Genomic DNA, 16,892 nt, shown 5'->3' on the forward strand with positions numbered 1-16,892 from the left:
GCTCTGGAACCTTTTGACCAATAATAATGTGGCACGGTTCTTATTTACTTATTTATATCCTGCCTTTATTGTTTTTACAAATAACTAAAGGCAGTAAACGTATCCCACTTACCTCCCTCCTCCAATTTTCTCCACAATAATAACTTTATGAGGTGGGTTGGGCTGAGGGAAAGTGACTAGCCCAAGGTCGGCCCGCTGAAAACAAACGAAGTCCAATCCACCCTAATTTTTCAGGATATATTAAATAGAAACTGATTCTAAACTGCTGAACGTAAATCCTATGATTGTGATCAAATAAACTTGTCAAGCCAAACTGAAAGAAAAATCAGGAATATTCTCCTTCTTCTTATACAGCAGACTTTAACGTAGCAAGTTAGCTTTTTTTAATCTACATTCTCAACCATCATGGATCTCACTTATTCAGAATTTTTCTTCTGAGACTAAATGCAGTTTTAGTTCCCTCACTGAGTGACATACAAATGTATGAAAGGATAGCATGAAAAGTGTCTTTCCTCACCCAAATTTACGAATGTAAGGAGAGACTGTGACATCGTAGCCAAAGAACAAAGAATAGTGACAAAGAACAGTAGGGAATTATATTAACAACAAACTATCTTCTTACTGGTTCCCCCGGTGATCCTGGTTTGCCATCTTTTCCATCATTTCCAGCTACACCCTAAAACAGAACCCAAATAGATAAACAAGATTAAAGCTGCAAAGACATTCTGCAATATTATTTTTTTTGGGGGGGAGGTGATTATGAGAATAAAAGAAAAAACTGACCAAAGATGACTATTTTAGGGAAATTAGACTATATAGTAGCAAATCTGCCAACTCCATGCTGTGGAAAATCCATAAAAAAAAACTAGGATGTTATGAAAAGGAGCAAGTCAAACCAACTAACTAGGGTTTGTTGCTTCAGTGTCCCAGCCAATGAAATGCGTAATGTACATGCACACCAAATAATATTTCTTTTATCTAAAATGATGTACCGTATTTTCCGGTGTATAAGGCGACCCGGTGTATAAGATGACCCCCAACTTCGGCACCGATTTCCATGCCTAGAAAGTCATCTTATCCACCGGAAACTACCGTAATTTCTGGCGTATAAGACGACTCGGCATATAAGACGACCCCCAACTTCAGCGCCGATTTCCGCATGTTAGAAAGTAGTCTTATACGCCGGAAAATACGGTATTCCTTTTCGTAGATAAACACCTCAAACGCATCAGGCCATGCTTCTAACAGTGGAGCAAAAAGTGGTTAATGAGTTCATTAATGATGTTTACTGCAGTTTAGTTCCATGCTAATATGATGATGGTGTTATACTTTCAGTCAGAATAACAGAACAACAGAGTTGGAAGGGATCGTGGAGGTCTTCTAGTCCAGGGCTTTTCAACTAGTGGTACAGGTACCACCTGTGGTACATTAGCACCTTGCAGGTGGTATGCAACCATCCTAGAAAAGTGGTAGCGGGAGAAGGGAATGAGCTGAACTGGTGGTAGCACCACACAAGCCTGAGCGAGAGATGGCTGGAACTGCAAGGCTGTCAGGGCTCAGCGGAAGCGCCAGGATCAGTGCTGCTTTCCAGCTGATCAGCACTTCTTTGAGACTGTCAGGGCTCAGTGGAAGCACCAGGATCAGCGCCAGGCTCCAGCTGGAGCTCGACGTTGATCCTGGTGCTTCTGCTGAGCCCTGAAGAAGCACCAATCAGCTGGAAAGCAACACTGATCCTGGTGCATCTGCTGAGCCCAGAAGAAGCGCCGATCAGCTGGAATGTTGCAGCATCTCCATGGTCTTGTGATTTATATTCAGATGCTTGGCAACTGATTCATATTTATGATGGTCATAGTGTCCTAGAGTCATGTGAAGTGACCAAAACCTGCTTCAACCATTCAGCAGATGGGAAGGAATAAAAACCAAACACCCCCACCCCACCCCCACTGCCAATCCTCAACACAAATGCTCACAACAATGAAAACCTCGGACAGGAGGAAGAGCGCCACTGGGTGGGCAGGCAGATGTCTTGCTCAGCTGTGGCTTGGGGGGCACTTTTTTCAGTGCATTGTAACTTCAAACAGTCACTAAGTGAACTGTTATAAGTCGAGGACTACCTGTACTTTATCACTTTTTTCCTTTTTTTTTTTTGGTCATCAAGTTTTTGACACCTTGCTAGGCGACTGGTGGTACTCAGATACTGCCATATCCTAAAAGTGGTACAATGGGTGAAAAGGTTGAAAAGCCCTGATCTAGTCCAACCCCCTGCTCAAGCAGGAAACACTATACCATTTCAGACAAATGGCTGTCCAATCTTTTCTTAAAAGCTTCCAGCGTTGGAGCATCCACAACTTCTGGAGGCAAGTCCTTCCACTGATTAATTGTTCTAATTGTCAGGAAATTTCTCTGCCAAATTTCTCCTCTAGGGGTCCTACACTTAGTGATTCTATGGACCAGGGGTCTCCACATCTTCTGATCTTGCACTACTTCTTTGAGTTGTTCTATGCTCTGGCTGGTGTCAACTTTGAAGGTGTTCAGCCACATGTTCTTTGGCGGCCTGGTTTCCTTTTACCGCTAAGTCTTCCAAACACAATTGCTTTCCCCAGTGAATTCCCCAGCATGAAGTGGCCAAAGAAAGTGAGATGCAGTTTTGTGATGTTGCCCCATGCTAACATAGCTTCACATATTTATTACACCTGACAAAAATTGATATTCTGTTTGACAAGAAGCTTTTTAGAATATATACTCGTCCAGTTATGATTCTACAAAGGGATCTTTTTGCCAACTCAACCTCTGAGGTTTTGCTTGCAGTCATATCCCTGTACTAAAATTCAAACCATCCCCATGTCCTATAGTTCTATTATCTTTTACCTTGCAAGGTGCGTAATTAGAAAATCCATCATTATTAGTCAAGATCCAGAGCCACAGCTAGATTTACGAGTGCAGAAGGGGTGGAGATTGAGGTTGACCTAAGTCATCACACATACTGCACTCACTTTTTTTAAAAAAAGATAATTCCACGTCTTTTTCCATTAGATGTCTAAGAATGATAATATAGTTGAGGTCCTGGTGAATATAATCTGGAGCCATTTCACACACGAGAAGGCACCACTAATCTTAAATCAGTGCGTCCCCTATATCTCCTTGATCTTAGGAAGCTCAAAAAACTAAGTTGATTAACTCTTGGTTCATTTCCTGACCATAAACACTGTAAGGCAGTTTTGTAGGGTTCCTCCAGAGTTGTTTAGCAAGGCCATTTCTCAGTGGTGGAAATGCTTGTTCCAGCTCACCTCCTGACTCCTGGAACCCCTCCTCCTTTCTGCAACCTTGACACCATGCTCCCAATCTTCCTACTCGTTCTGATGGATGGCTTTGACCCTTGAACAGCCTTGTCCCACTTTGTTGTAAAACTTGCAAACTCAGAAAAGAAGATTGAGTGTGGGAGAGGATTGCCAGAGGATTTAACATAGCAGTAGAGATATCCATGCACAGCCGTAAAACTATTTGGAGTCAAAATATGGATTCATCTTGGCCAATAATCTTGATTCTAAGTAGAACAGATCTTTGAGATGATGCGAAGCAGGGCTGTAAAAGGATCTCATAAGAGCCCTTGACAGTGGAGATTTTTACCATGGTATTGGACTACTTTGATACCTTGATAGATTTCTCTCTCCTTACCAGGAGACACTTTTATCTTTACCTTCTCTTATTTTTTTTTTCCTTCCATGAATTATCTTTCTTTTCATAGATTGTCTCACCAAGTTTGAAATAATTAAAATTAATTAAAATCTGATTGCATGCCTGCCAATTCAAATTAAGAGGGTTTTTTTAAAAAAATGTCAAGCAATATGTGCACAGCCTACTATCTTAACATGCTATGTAGCTACATGGGGGTGGGGGTGGGAAGATATTGGGCACAAAACCTGTAGACAACCATACATGCTTCTCTTTAGCTCTGATATACACGTGGCACCTCCATTCCAGCTGAATTATTTCAGGATCCAGTAAAAATACTTCTATGTTGTTGTTAGTTGTGAAGTCGTGTCCGACCCATCGCGACCCCATGGACAATGTTCCTCCAGGCCTTCCTGTCCTCTACCATCTTCTGGAGTCCATTGAAGCTCATGCCTACTACTTCAGTGACTCCATCCAGCCACCTCATTCTCTATCGTCCCCTTCTTCTATTGCCCTCAATCTTTTCCAGCATCAGGCTCTTCTCCAGTGAATCCTTCCTTCTCATTAGGTGGCCAAAGTATTTGAGTTTCAACTTCAGGATCTGGCCTTGTAAAGAGCAGTCAGGGTTGATCTCTAGGACCGACTGGTTGGGTCACCTTGCAGCCCAGGGGACTCGCAGGAGTCTTCTCCAGCACCATAGTTCAAAGGCCTCAATTCTTTGGCACTCAGCCTTTCTTATGGTCCAACTTTCACAGCCATACATTGCAACTGGGAAAACCATGGCCTTGACTATACGTACTTTTGTTGGCAGGGTGATGTCTCTGCTTTTTAGTATGCTGTCTAGATTTGCCATAGCTTTTCTCCCCAGGAGCATACTTCTATAGGGGCGTGAAATTCAGAGTAGACTCTATTTTATAAATTTTATCTTCCATCAATAGTTACAGATATTCATACTTACCATGAGTCCAGGCAATCCTGGGGGTCCCTGAGGTCCTGGGAGACCTTCTTTCCCCTGTCAAAGAGGATACTACATTAGAATCATTAATCATGACCTGAAATCAAGTCATTACTTTGTACAGTCATTATACCAGATCTTGTCTCTCTCCCAGATCTGAAGAAGTATAATAGCTTTCTGGAAAGAAATATCCCATTTATCTCCCCCCCCCCATTTTTTCCCCAAATTTATCACCATGATCAATTCAGAGAGAAAAAGGCAAAACTCTAGAACAGGGATAGTCAACCTTGGCTCTTTTATGACTCGTGGACTTCAACTCCCAGAATTCCTGAGCCAGCTGTGCTGGCTCAGGAATTCTGGGAGTTGAAGTCCACGAGTCATAAAAGAGCCAAGGTTGACTATCCCTGCTCTAGAAGTCCTAAGAAATCTCTCAGAGCCTTAGTGAAATAAACTTGAAGATATTCTTGCAGCTTTTAGATTTTCCCCTTCATGGAACCCATCACTCATAGACACCCCAAAGGTGTTTTTCTCCCTTTCTTGATTTTTGATGTGAAAATGTTCTGCTTCTCGTCTGCTTCTCTGAAGAAGAACTGAAGAAGCTTCTTGGATGAGATGTAAAACATTTTCAAAGGAAAAAAAAAAAACAAGAAACTCCAGCGGACTTTTGGAAAAAGAAGCTTTGAGATAACTTTGACCTGGATGATTGATAATCTCAGTCATTCATAGACTCAACTCTCTCAGATCTTTTCCAATGTTCTAAAAGTTTTGAGGCCCCTTTTGTGAGGATTCTCTAATATTCAGAATGAATATTAGAATATGAAGAATATCAATTTCTTCCCTCAAGATGACACTACAAGGCATTGCACACCGGAACAACTAGACATAAGGACAGTTTTTTTTCCCATGCCGTCACTCTGCTTAACAACTAATTCCTACAACACTGTCAAAATATTAGTAAAGCTGTATTACTATGAAAATCCTCATCTTTCCTATTCCTTATCCTTATCTTCTTATGACTATAACTTGCTGCTTGTATCTTACAATTTACATTTTTGTACTCTAGTATGATTTATGTTGTTTTCTTAGCTAGTACTCTAAGACTATCACTAAGTGTTGCATCTTATGATTTATGATGAAATGCTGTATTTCACAATTTATGATGAATGTATTTTCATGTTGTATATAATCATGATTGCCACTATTACTTGTATGTATACTGAGACTTTACACACCGGAAACAAATTCCTTGTGTGTCCAACCACACTTGGCCAATAAAGTATTCTATTCTATTCTATTCTATTCTATTCTATTCTATTCTATTCTATTCTATTCCATTCCATTCCATTCCATTCTATTCCATTCCATTCCATTCCATTCCATTCTATTCTATTCTATTCTATTCTACTCTATTCTATTCTACTCTATTCTATATTCCATTCCATTCCATTCTATTCCATTCCATTCCATTCCATTCCATTCCATTCCATTCCATTCTATTCTATTCTATTCTATTCCATTCTATTCCATTCTATTCTATTCTATTCTAATTCTATTCTACTCTATTCTATTCTACTCTATTCTATATTCCATTCTATTCTATTCTATTCTATTCTATTCTATTCTATTCTATTCTATTCTATTCTATTCTATTCTATTCCATTCCATTCCATTCTATTCTATTCTAATTCTATTCTACTCTATTCTATTCTACTCTATTCTATATTCCATTCCATTCCATTCCATTCTATTCTATTCTATTCTATTCTATTCTATTCTATTCTATTCTAATTCTATTCTACTCTATTCTATTCTACTCTATTCTATATTCCATTCCATTCCATTCCATTCCATTCCATTCCATTCCATTCTATTCTATTCTATTCTATTCTATTCTATTCTACTCTATTCTATGAACAGCAACTTACCATTTCTCCTGGAGGTCCTGGAGAGCCTACAGGCCCCGGGGAGCCCTCTGCTCCCTAAACAACAATGAAAAAAGGTGTTTAATGTAGCAAATCTTTATCCTAGATATGATGGCCTTGAAGTTTTCATTTACTATCATGCCCCACCCTGCAAAAAACATACATGATAATTGATAGTTGATGCAGAATTTGTATCTCTGGTGAAACCTTTCTCATATGGCTTGGAGATAATTTTTGCACATTAGTGCTGAAACTCTCTATATTTGCTGTAGCAAATATTGTACCATGATAGTGTGGAAGGAAAAGTCTTCATCAGGGTCCAGTCCAAGCCAGGAATAAACAACATGGTGACTGCTTTAGAAAGAAGGTTGTAGTTTATTGAAAGGGAGAGCCAGACAGAAAGGTGGCTCTGGAAGAAAAGAGAGAGAGCACATGTAGGGAGTGGGTTTTTATACCATTTGGGACTCTTGAAGTTGTTTCTTATTCCTGTTTGAGGCTTTGTATTTCCTGTGTCATGTACTTTGACCATCTGTGGGTTAACCCTATTATGTCCTGTCTTAGAGTTTGGGTGGGGTATGTAGATTTTAGGTGTCTTTGTCTTCCTAAGCTTCTATCTGGAGGGCTCCAACCTTCCTGAATGGATTATCACACCTGCATTTCTACAGAACTGGTTTCTGCTTGTGGGAGGGAGACTTGAAGCTATTAAGAAAAACTGGGCATGCTTTTCTGCCTCTTTAAGATCCTTTGAGGAAATATAATATTCTGCCCTTTTAATATTTCCTTTTCTGGGGGAGGTGACTTCCCACAATAGATGGAGAAATTTTAATAAGATGAGCACCTATAAAGGACAGTCCATCTATCATGGTACAATATTTGCTACAGCTCTGAGATCTAGACTGTAGAAGTCTATATAATGCTCCAAGGTACAAATTATTGAATTATCATCAATGACAACCTCATAAAATTATTATTGACATCATCATCAATAACTGAATAATCATCAATAACATCAAGATTATTGAATTATCATTAACAATAATCAAAATTATTGAATCATCATCACCATCATCTCAAATAGATTTACAATAACAATTTGCCTTATATTCTAGTAGATGAAGGTTAAAAATTAACATGCAAATGAAAATCTTACAGCTGGGCCTGGATTCCCAGGGGGACCCATGAAGCCAGGCATCCCAGGATGACCCTACAGACAAGAACAATAATTATTACACATGTTATTATTTGTACTGTATAGTTCATGTTCTTCTTAAGCGTTACAAGCAAACAACTTACCACCCTACATGTGTATCAAGCACTGCATATACCACCTAATTCTTGAAGAACAGCTACAGTAACATGCATTAATTTCAAGGTGGAAGCATGGTGGCTCATGTGGTTAGAATACTGGGTTGACAATTTGCAAGTCCACATTTGAGACCTGAATGCTGCTGTATAATGGGGCGAGTTCCTGGCATTCGCTCTAAGGGATCTTCAAACTTGGCCCTTTTATGACTTGTGAACTTCAACTCCCAGAATTCCTCAGCCAGGCACGCCGGCTGAGGAATTCTGGGAGTTGAAGTCCACAAGTCATAAAAGGGCCAAGTTTAAAGACCCCTGCTCTAGCTCCTGCTCAGTTCAAAAGTGTGCAAACTTGTGTAGATAGATGGGTACCACTTTGGTGGACACATTGAAAGGAGCCCCCATTGGCATCCCCTGGGCAACGGTGATGTCACTGGTTAATCCTTTCAACCAAGAAGCATCTGGGTGCTTCCAACACAAACGGGACAGGATTTCCAAGATGGTCCGTTGATAGGGATTTTAGGTTGCACTGAACAGTGAGATCCTGCTTTGAGTAAGATTGAGCTATGATTGGACCTCTGACATACGAACCATAATATGCCCAAAGTGATGGGACTTGTCTTTATCATCAGGATGGAAAGTTTCATCGAACATGGGTATGACTAAGGCACATCACCATGTCTAAACCACACTTTCCATGTTCTACACTACGTTAAAAGTTAGCAAGTCTATAACATGTTAAAAAACATTGTGATTTCCCCCCTCCCAAACAATGCCATAAGTGTATGATGAAACTTAAAAAAAATGTGGATGTGGTTTACTACTGGAGTTATTGCAAGATTTTCATAGGTGCATAAAGGTTGCACTTATGCTTGACACCTAAAACACCCTGCTATTTTTTCCTCTACGCCAAGGGAAATATAGCAAGAGTGAATTAAAAAAAAAAAAAAACCAGCCAAGGTGTCTTGCAGAATTATAATTCACAAGACACAAGAGATGAGCCGAGGTGGCGCAGCAGTTAGAGTGCAGTACTGCAGGCCACTTTAGCTGACTGTGTTCAGCAGGTCAGCGGTTCAAATCTCACCGGCTCAAGGTTGACTCAGCCTTCCATCCTTCCGAGGTAGGTAAAAAATGAGGACCCAGATTGTTGGGGGCAATGTAAATATATATATACATTGCTTACTGGTGTACACCGCTTAGAGAGTGCTCGCACTTAAAGCGGTATATAAGTCTCATAAATAAATAAATAAATAAATAAATGATGGCGAGTCACATTTGAGTGCAATGCAGCTTTGTGGAAGTTAGATTTTTCTCTTCAGAAGACTTTTGAGGAAAGCATGAAAGAGAGACTGTTTTTGAATTAGTGAAAGCTTGGGATAACAATGAATGCTAACTAATTCTAGATCTGTTGTAAAAATAGGGCTGAAGATTGGTTGCTGAACATAATGAATGAAGCATATGTGGAAGTGAAATTTGAATGAGAATAAATGCAGTGTTTAATTGATGTTTGGACACTGTGCAACTAGTAAATTAAGGAGGTATATAATGTCCTCTTGGTTTTTTGGTGTATTGATGTTCAAATATATAACGAATACATGTGTGAACACTCAATAGGTACATTGGTGAATCCATAAATGCATGCATATGCAGAGAGGTCTGTATTTAACACTCTGACTAATTTATAATGAATGTTAGATAGATGGCTGTTTTGTCATGCAGAGGTTATGGATGAGAATTAAATTACAAAATAAATATATAAAGGCAAAGTGAACTGGACAAAAATAAGGAGAAGACTAAAAAAGATATAGCTGAAGGGAGTGCATGACATCTTCATGAAATGAAATGAGTTGTGTCATTTTAAAAAAATAGCAATGTAGGAAGCAGTCTCTGGGCATGGTGTAAGCAAGGATGGTTTATTAGAAGAGAAAGATAAGAAAAAAGTCTTGGTGTAAATTGGTTTGGGTATATTTTCTTTTCTTATTAAAATCCAATGTCTTTAATTGCTTTGGCTATTTTTTCATGCTTTCTGCACTCTGCATTATTCTACTTATGCCAAAAGGGAATATTATATAAAGGCTTTGTGTACATTTCTGTATGCACACAATCTACCAGCCAAAATGTTTGGGTTCCAGACTATAAACCAATTTCTTGGCCCTATCACTATTTTAAGAAAAGTATGAATGACAAAATATCTCATCTACATTCAACCTTAGTTGTGTTTATTATTTTCCCTAGGAATATGGTTTCAACATAATACAGCGTGTTATTTTTCCCCTGAGAACATAGCAAGCACAGTTTCTGAATAAATAAATACTCTTCTCTCTGTGTATCTGTATCAGAAATGCACATAAATAAAAATAAGCATCTGCAATACATCTGAATTATACTAGGGGTTTTTCCCCTTATTTTTTGTTGTGTGTGAAGAACAAAAGTTTGAGGAATGACAAGGTGTTACTGAGACCTCCCTGGGGATTTCACATAGCTGGTTCAACTTAAGCAGTAATTTCAACTTCGCAGGATCAAAGTCTTGCAACTTTAATCTTTCTGTATGAAAAACAACTTGAGCAAAAGAATATGGGAGCTATCAGAACGAGAAAAACCCTCCCTTTGCTATTTTTCCCTCTCCTAATCATAGCACAAAGCCAATGTTCATAGCATCTATTTAAGTATCATCCATGGCTAAATCTGGACGTCATGTGTAGGGTAAACATGGATGTTCATGACTCCAACAACACAATACCATTTGTTCACAGTGAGTCTGATGACTAAATATGGTGACTTATGTGCTAGGGAAATTTTCCTGGCACTGCTTCCGAAGAAAATATTTTTTGGGGAGGGGGGAAGAAGAGAAATAATTGGTCATATTTTCCTGCCCCCAGTCTTGGAGGGTGTCAAAATACCAAAGAGATGATACCATGGAGGGACAAATATCTTTCTTGTATTGTTCCTCCTCTGAAGCATGATGGTATTCTGTTTCTAATAGCTGGCTTTCCAGGTTTTCCAAGTATCTTGGAGACTAGATATCATGCAGAATCCAACCGAGTTGGTAACTGGGGCCAGAGATTTAGTCTCTCAAGCTTTTAGACTCATGCTGGAGCCCATCTTCTCTCTCTATATGTGCTCTGGATTGTTCTGTGCATAGTATTTATGTTGTGTCTGCATTGTGTCTGTGGTTGGTTGTGTTGTTTTTAGTTGTTAATTGGTGTGTCGGTGGCCGGCTATTAAGTTGTTGGTTGTTTCCTAGTGCTGCTGTGCCCTCGGCTCCTAAGTACCTGGTACGCTGGTGGTAAATTAGCCCTCCTATTGACTAACAAGTGGCTGGCTTCCCAGGCTTCGGTCCTTTCCTGGCTATTTTTGTACTGCTCAGCCAACAATCTTAGTAGCTGTGAAATTGAATGTGTGTCGTTATCAACTATAGAAAACTCCATTTCTGCCTTCCCTGGATTCTGCCATATGGTGAAGGGAAGGGGGTGAACAAAGGGGTTTTATGGCCCTCACTTCCTTCAGTACACTTCAAAGAAACTGAATGTGGATATCGCCAAAAGGACTAACCATAAGAATGGGGCTATTACCTTTCATGTAGTTCTCTCTGAAGTCTCCATCCAACTGGCAGTAAGGAAAAGGGGGTGTGAGCATAATGCCTGAGACTGTCGCTGGAAGAAGGGGGTGATTGGGTGGGGCTACTGGGGAACCCCTTAAAACCTTGAATGGGAGAGTTTAGACCCCAAGTCCTGTCTAGAACACCTGCAACAATTTTCTCTTAATAAAGGATGCCTGTTGGAAGAATTATTCCAAGAGTTCTGTCTTCTTAAGATGCAAAGTGGGGTGGGTCCTTACAGTCCTTGTTCATTGCAATGTGAAGCTACCAATGAATTTGGGTCTCCTCATCTAAACACCTGCTCATGTTCTTGCCATCCGGTAGTTAGATTCCTCCCCATCTATCCCAACTGGTAAATTACGCTAGACGTTCCTCATACCTCCAAGCGATCTTTGCAATGAGTGGTTACATTGCTAGATATCATTCGACTGAGTTGCTTAAGGTTGATTTGAAATTCTACAGCAATGTTTCTCAACCTCACCAGGTGTAAGAGGTGTTCATTTCAACTGGCTGGAAAAACTCTGGGAGTTGAAGTTCACACATCTTAAAGTTGTTGAGATTGAGAAACATGCTCTAGACCAGTGGTTCTCAACCTTTTTAATGCCGCGACCCCCAACTGGTCATAAGTCGAGGACTACTCAACTGGTCGTAAGTCGAGGACTACTCAACTGGTGCAGCACCGTTTGCAGAATGGGACTTTTGGCAGGCTCAGCAGGGCAGAGACAGCCTGGACAATTGCTATTGGCTTTTGAAAGCCAATAGAATTAGACTCTATTCAAGAAAGTCTATTCTATTGGCTTTCAAAAGCCAATAGAATAAAAGGGAGTAGCACAGCTAAGGAAAAGGGGAAAAAATGGCGGACTGCGTTGTTTGGTGACCCCTGTGAAATGGTCACTCGACCCCAAATGGGGTCCCGACCCACAGGTTGAGAACCACTGCTCTAGGCCAAACTCCCTGCTTAAAAACAGCAACTCTAAGCTCCAGAGAAGTGTCGAATCTTCCTCTCTCTTGTGTGCTCCCCCTGTGTAAACCTGTGTGCAGCAGCTGCATTTGCTATATGTGCTGTTGTGATGCATCTTAAGTGTTTTCTCTACTGCAGTCTGCAGCAGAGATTGATAAACAGCATACTTAAATGAGATGGCAGCTGCTGGGATCAAAGCTCTCTGGTGGCAGACCAAGCAAAGCAGATGTCTAGATCTTGAGGGTAATAGAAGCTCAGTAAAGAGATAGAACAAAATTTCCTTTCATTTCTGGCTTGCTAATACTCTCAGGAGAAATATCAAACAGCTATTCCATCACCATTTTTTCATATCAACATCAGGATTTATCTTCGCAGATAAATTGTGCTGCTTAATAACTCAATTCAAAAAAGTCAAATGTCACGGAGTAATCTCTCTCTCTCTCTCTCTCTCTCTCTCTCTCTCTCTCTCTCTCTCTCTCTCACACACACACACACACACACACACACACACTCCAAATAATATGCTAACTTCAAAGGAAATTATTATTTTTTAAATGTTTTCAATTTTCCTTTCACGCTTTTATTACTTATGCCAGTGGTTCTCAACCGGTGGGTCGGGACCCCATTTGGGGTTGAACGACCATTTCATGGGGGTCGCCAAACAACGCAGTCTGCCATTTTTTCCCCTTTTCCTTAGCTGTGCTACTCCCTTTTATTCTATTGGCTTTTGAAAGCCAACAGAATAGACTCTCTTGAATAGAGTCTAATTCTATTGGCTTTCAAAAGCCAATAGGAATTGTCCAGGCTGTCTCTGCCCTGCTGAGCCCACCAAAAGTCCCATTCTGCAAATGGTGCTGCACCAGTTGAGTAGTCCTCGACTTACGACCGGTTGAGTAGTCCTTGACTTACGACCGGTTGGGGGTCGCAGCATTAAAAAGGTTGAGAATCACTGACTTATGCAAACTAGATGCCGTCTTAATGGCCAAGTCTACGTGTCTATCGTACAACCTATGACTTTCACGATGACTAAAGACTAAAGGCATATGAATATTTTGGCACAATAACTCAAAAGCAGGGCACAGAGCTTTCTTTGGGAAGTGAAGAAGAGTCAAGTTAGAGATTTTGTTGTTACCGAGTGGTTTTAAAAAAAAATCATGCTCATTCCTTATTTTCTCTCACCTGTTCACCCTTCAGTCCAGCTTCACCAGATGCCCCATCCTCTCCTTTAGAACCCTAATTTAAAAAAAAAAAGTCCAATAAGATGACTTGGTTTAATGGAAGAGATTAAGAGCATACCCTCCCTTCTGGACCAGTGGGCTGGGCAAAATCAATGGGTGATAGGCTGTTCTTGTGCCATCTAAGGTTGATAGGTGGTAACCATCAATGTGAAGCAGACTCAGAAACTTTCTAGAATCCAGCATGGTTCATAGAACAGTGTTGTTATATGAGCACATCAAGAGATGCCCCAAACTGCCCACATTTTTGCATTCTGGACCAGCTGTAGCTTCTGCACCAGCAGGAACGTCTGAATGATCTTCAAAGGTAGCCTCACATACTGTGTGAGGTATCTTAAGGCATGAGATCTCCCAGTCCAGAATGGAAGCATTTCTGCCCAAGATGAACCTGTGAAAAAGCCGCTCTAGCCATCGCTGCCAACTGCTCCTTGAGCAGAAGCCATGAATCCAAGAAGACCCTCAAATTGCACAATCTTAATTGGGAAGTGCTGATTTCTGGGACTTGTGAGGAGTCAATACAATTGGAGGGCATCGTATTAGGGTTAGGATTCTGTGCATCAATGCTCTAATTGATGCATTGTTAGGGCTTATTCTTAGTTTTATGCAGTAGAGTTGTAGCTCAGTAAACTCCTTCTTAAAGATATAAGAGCTACTTGAAACAGGTGTTCCATGGAAGCTTATTCCACTGATGTTCCACTCATCTTATTTTCCTCCAGCTTTGGAGGAACAAGTGTTTTGGAAAGTCAATTCTCTTCAGACAAGGAGTGGTCTTTCATGCTAACTTGAGCGTGCCTATGAGGTTAAATTCCTGCAACTGTTCCATGTATAACAGCCTCGATCCCTTTTCTTTAAAAAGGAATAGGAGACACAAACATATTCAGACTGTTAAATGCTAGAATAAATAAGTATTTTTTGTAGGAAGCAGGATTTGATGGACCTTGAAATTGGAATGCTTTTCCCTTTGAATACTTCTTTTCTATTAGTACAAGGAGTCTTCTCTGCCTATGCTGGTTGTTTTCAAATGCATATTTTTGAGGAGAAGCAAGAGTTATATAAGATAGAATGTACATCTTACCTTGGGACCTTCCCCTCCTGGAGGTCCAGGGGGACCTCTCAGTCCAGGTTCTCCCTGAAAGAAACACAGTTTACAAACAGATGTTTTCTAGCTCAATTGTTCATTCTTGTAGTATCCTGGCAACATCTGGTATCATAAAATGGTCTATGCCTATGGGAGGACAGAGGGCACAGGATGAAGCAATGGGAAAGCATATGCCACTGTTTCAACCTGTGTCCTCTTCCTCTTATACAGATAAATGGGGTGACCCTGTCCTCCCATAGGAACAGACCATTTGATGATACCATATGGTTTCCACTCAGAGCTTTCTACAGGTTTCCCAGTGCCTTGGCTATAGTTGCCAACAAATTGTTGTGTTTTTTTAAACATAGAAGAAGGAGGTAATATTTACACAAAATGGAGCACAATCACATTAGAAGATGAGTGATTAATTAACGATACTTTTGAATCTGACTCAATATAGCTTGGTAAAAAAGGATCTATCACAGATTCATCATGCCATTTGTTGGTACAGATGAGACCCCCCCTCTTCCTGTTGGGTTTATTGCATGAGATCCTTTGATATTTATATTAATTAGATTTGTTTATTACATTAATGAATAATTTATTATTTGTATAAATAACATATTTAATCATCCTCCCTCCTTCTTGGATGGAGTCACTGAAGCAGTAGGTGTGAACTTAAATGGACTCCAGAAGATGGTAGAGGACAGGAAGACCTGGAGGAACGTTGTCCATGGGGTCGCGATGGGTCGGACACGACTTCGCAATTAACAACAACAACAACAACAACCCTCCTTCTATTGTCCCCACAACAACATCCTTGTGAGGTGTGTTGGGTTGAGAGAGAAGACTGGCCCAAAGTCACTTAATTGGCTTCTTTGACTAAGGCAGGTCTAGAACTCATAGTCTCTTGGTGATTGGCCCAAAGTCACCCAACTGGCTTTTTAAGTCCTTCAAAACATCCTAATCAAGAATAAAAAACAGGAGTCATCTACAGCATATACTGTAAGAACTTCAACAACCAGTATGTAGGACAAACAAGCAGAAAACTGGCAGAATGCATCCATGAAGGCAGTCAAAAGGCATGACGAAAACTATATAGATAGATTTAATCATAGCTTCAATTGGGAAAAGGTGACAACCCTAGACCAGGCCAAATCCAAAACTGCCAGGGAAGCCTGGCACTCTGACAAATCAGCATCAATAAACACATAGGCATTAATGTAACATCTATAGACAATGCAAAAGAGACAATTAACTAGACCACAAGAGAAAAAGACTCCATCATCTCTCCACCAATAATCAGCACCCTGATCAGCATAGATTAATTCCAAGGTTAACATCAGACCAAGCAATACCCCAGTCAAGAAACTGCCAAAGATCCATTAGTAAACAGCTGCCAAAAATAATCCCTAAGACCATCTTCACCCACCCACACAGCCAAGACACCTGAATATAAACTGACAGCATACAGCACTCTTTACTAGCATTGATGATGTTACCTAGTTAGGTAATGACATGTCTACAGGAAAACAAGCAAGCTCAGAGAGCAGCAAGGACCCCTCAATAAATAAATCTGAACAAAACCAAGTTAATAGAATAATAAAAAAACAATAATAACAGAAACAAGTAATAGCAATAGTAATAGATGCCTTAGGTGCAATCCCAATATTACTTGAGCACCACTTGAACACTATTGGCGTTGACAAATTGATCATCAGTCAATTGCAAAAGGCAGCTTTACTTGAAACAGCTTACATCCTGAGATAATATGTGTAACATCATCAAACTTCCACATCTGCATATCCCAGGTCTTTGGGAAGGACTCAATAGGTGGGAAAAAATGCCAGGTCTGAACATCTGGCTGATTATACAACACACATAACAGAAACAGCAAAAGCCAATTGATACATCTCTCATTCAGGGTCTTATCCTGTATATGGGCTTACCCCATAAACTGGCCCAATGTTTGGAGGAAAGAGCCTGAACTTTAAGGCCTTGTAGAAGAACCAGTTTGACCATTTTGCCATTGATCTTGATAGCAACTAAACAGAATCAGGCAGGACTTCTAGCCTAAGTGATTTATAGCATCTCCTAGACATTGCTTGGGGATACATCAGAAATGCATGCAGGTCACAGAGGTAGCCCAATAAATCACTAATGTGTTCAAAG

The 16,892-nt window shown here is 40.2% G+C and overlaps 1 protein-coding gene across 2 annotated transcripts in view; it reads right to left on the reverse strand.

The window, feature by feature from the left end:
- The window catches only part of COL22A1 (collagen type XXII alpha 1 chain), a 186,470-nt gene that overhangs the window by 24,165 nt on the left and 145,413 nt on the right, over positions 1 to 16,892 (reverse strand). For both annotated transcript variants that reach the window (XM_039323548.1, XM_039323547.1), the window contains 6 exons: positions 14,718 to 14,771; positions 13,587 to 13,640; positions 7,700 to 7,753; positions 6,553 to 6,606; positions 4,631 to 4,684; positions 623 to 676 (listed from right to left, as the gene is read on the reverse strand). In XM_039323548.1, coding sequence (XP_039179482.1) covers positions 623 to 676; positions 4,631 to 4,684; positions 6,553 to 6,606; positions 7,700 to 7,753; positions 13,587 to 13,640; positions 14,718 to 14,771 — 324 coding nt within the window. The remainder of the gene's footprint in view (positions 1 to 622; positions 677 to 4,630; positions 4,685 to 6,552; positions 6,607 to 7,699; positions 7,754 to 13,586; positions 13,641 to 14,717; positions 14,772 to 16,892) is intronic.

This window comes from Crotalus tigris, unplaced genomic scaffold, assembly GCF_016545835.1.
Source record: "Crotalus tigris isolate CLP2741 ecotype Arizona unplaced genomic scaffold, ASM1654583v1 scf7180000024277.1505481, whole genome shotgun sequence".
Classification (NCBI taxonomy): domain Eukaryota; kingdom Metazoa; phylum Chordata; class Lepidosauria; order Squamata; family Viperidae; genus Crotalus; species Crotalus tigris.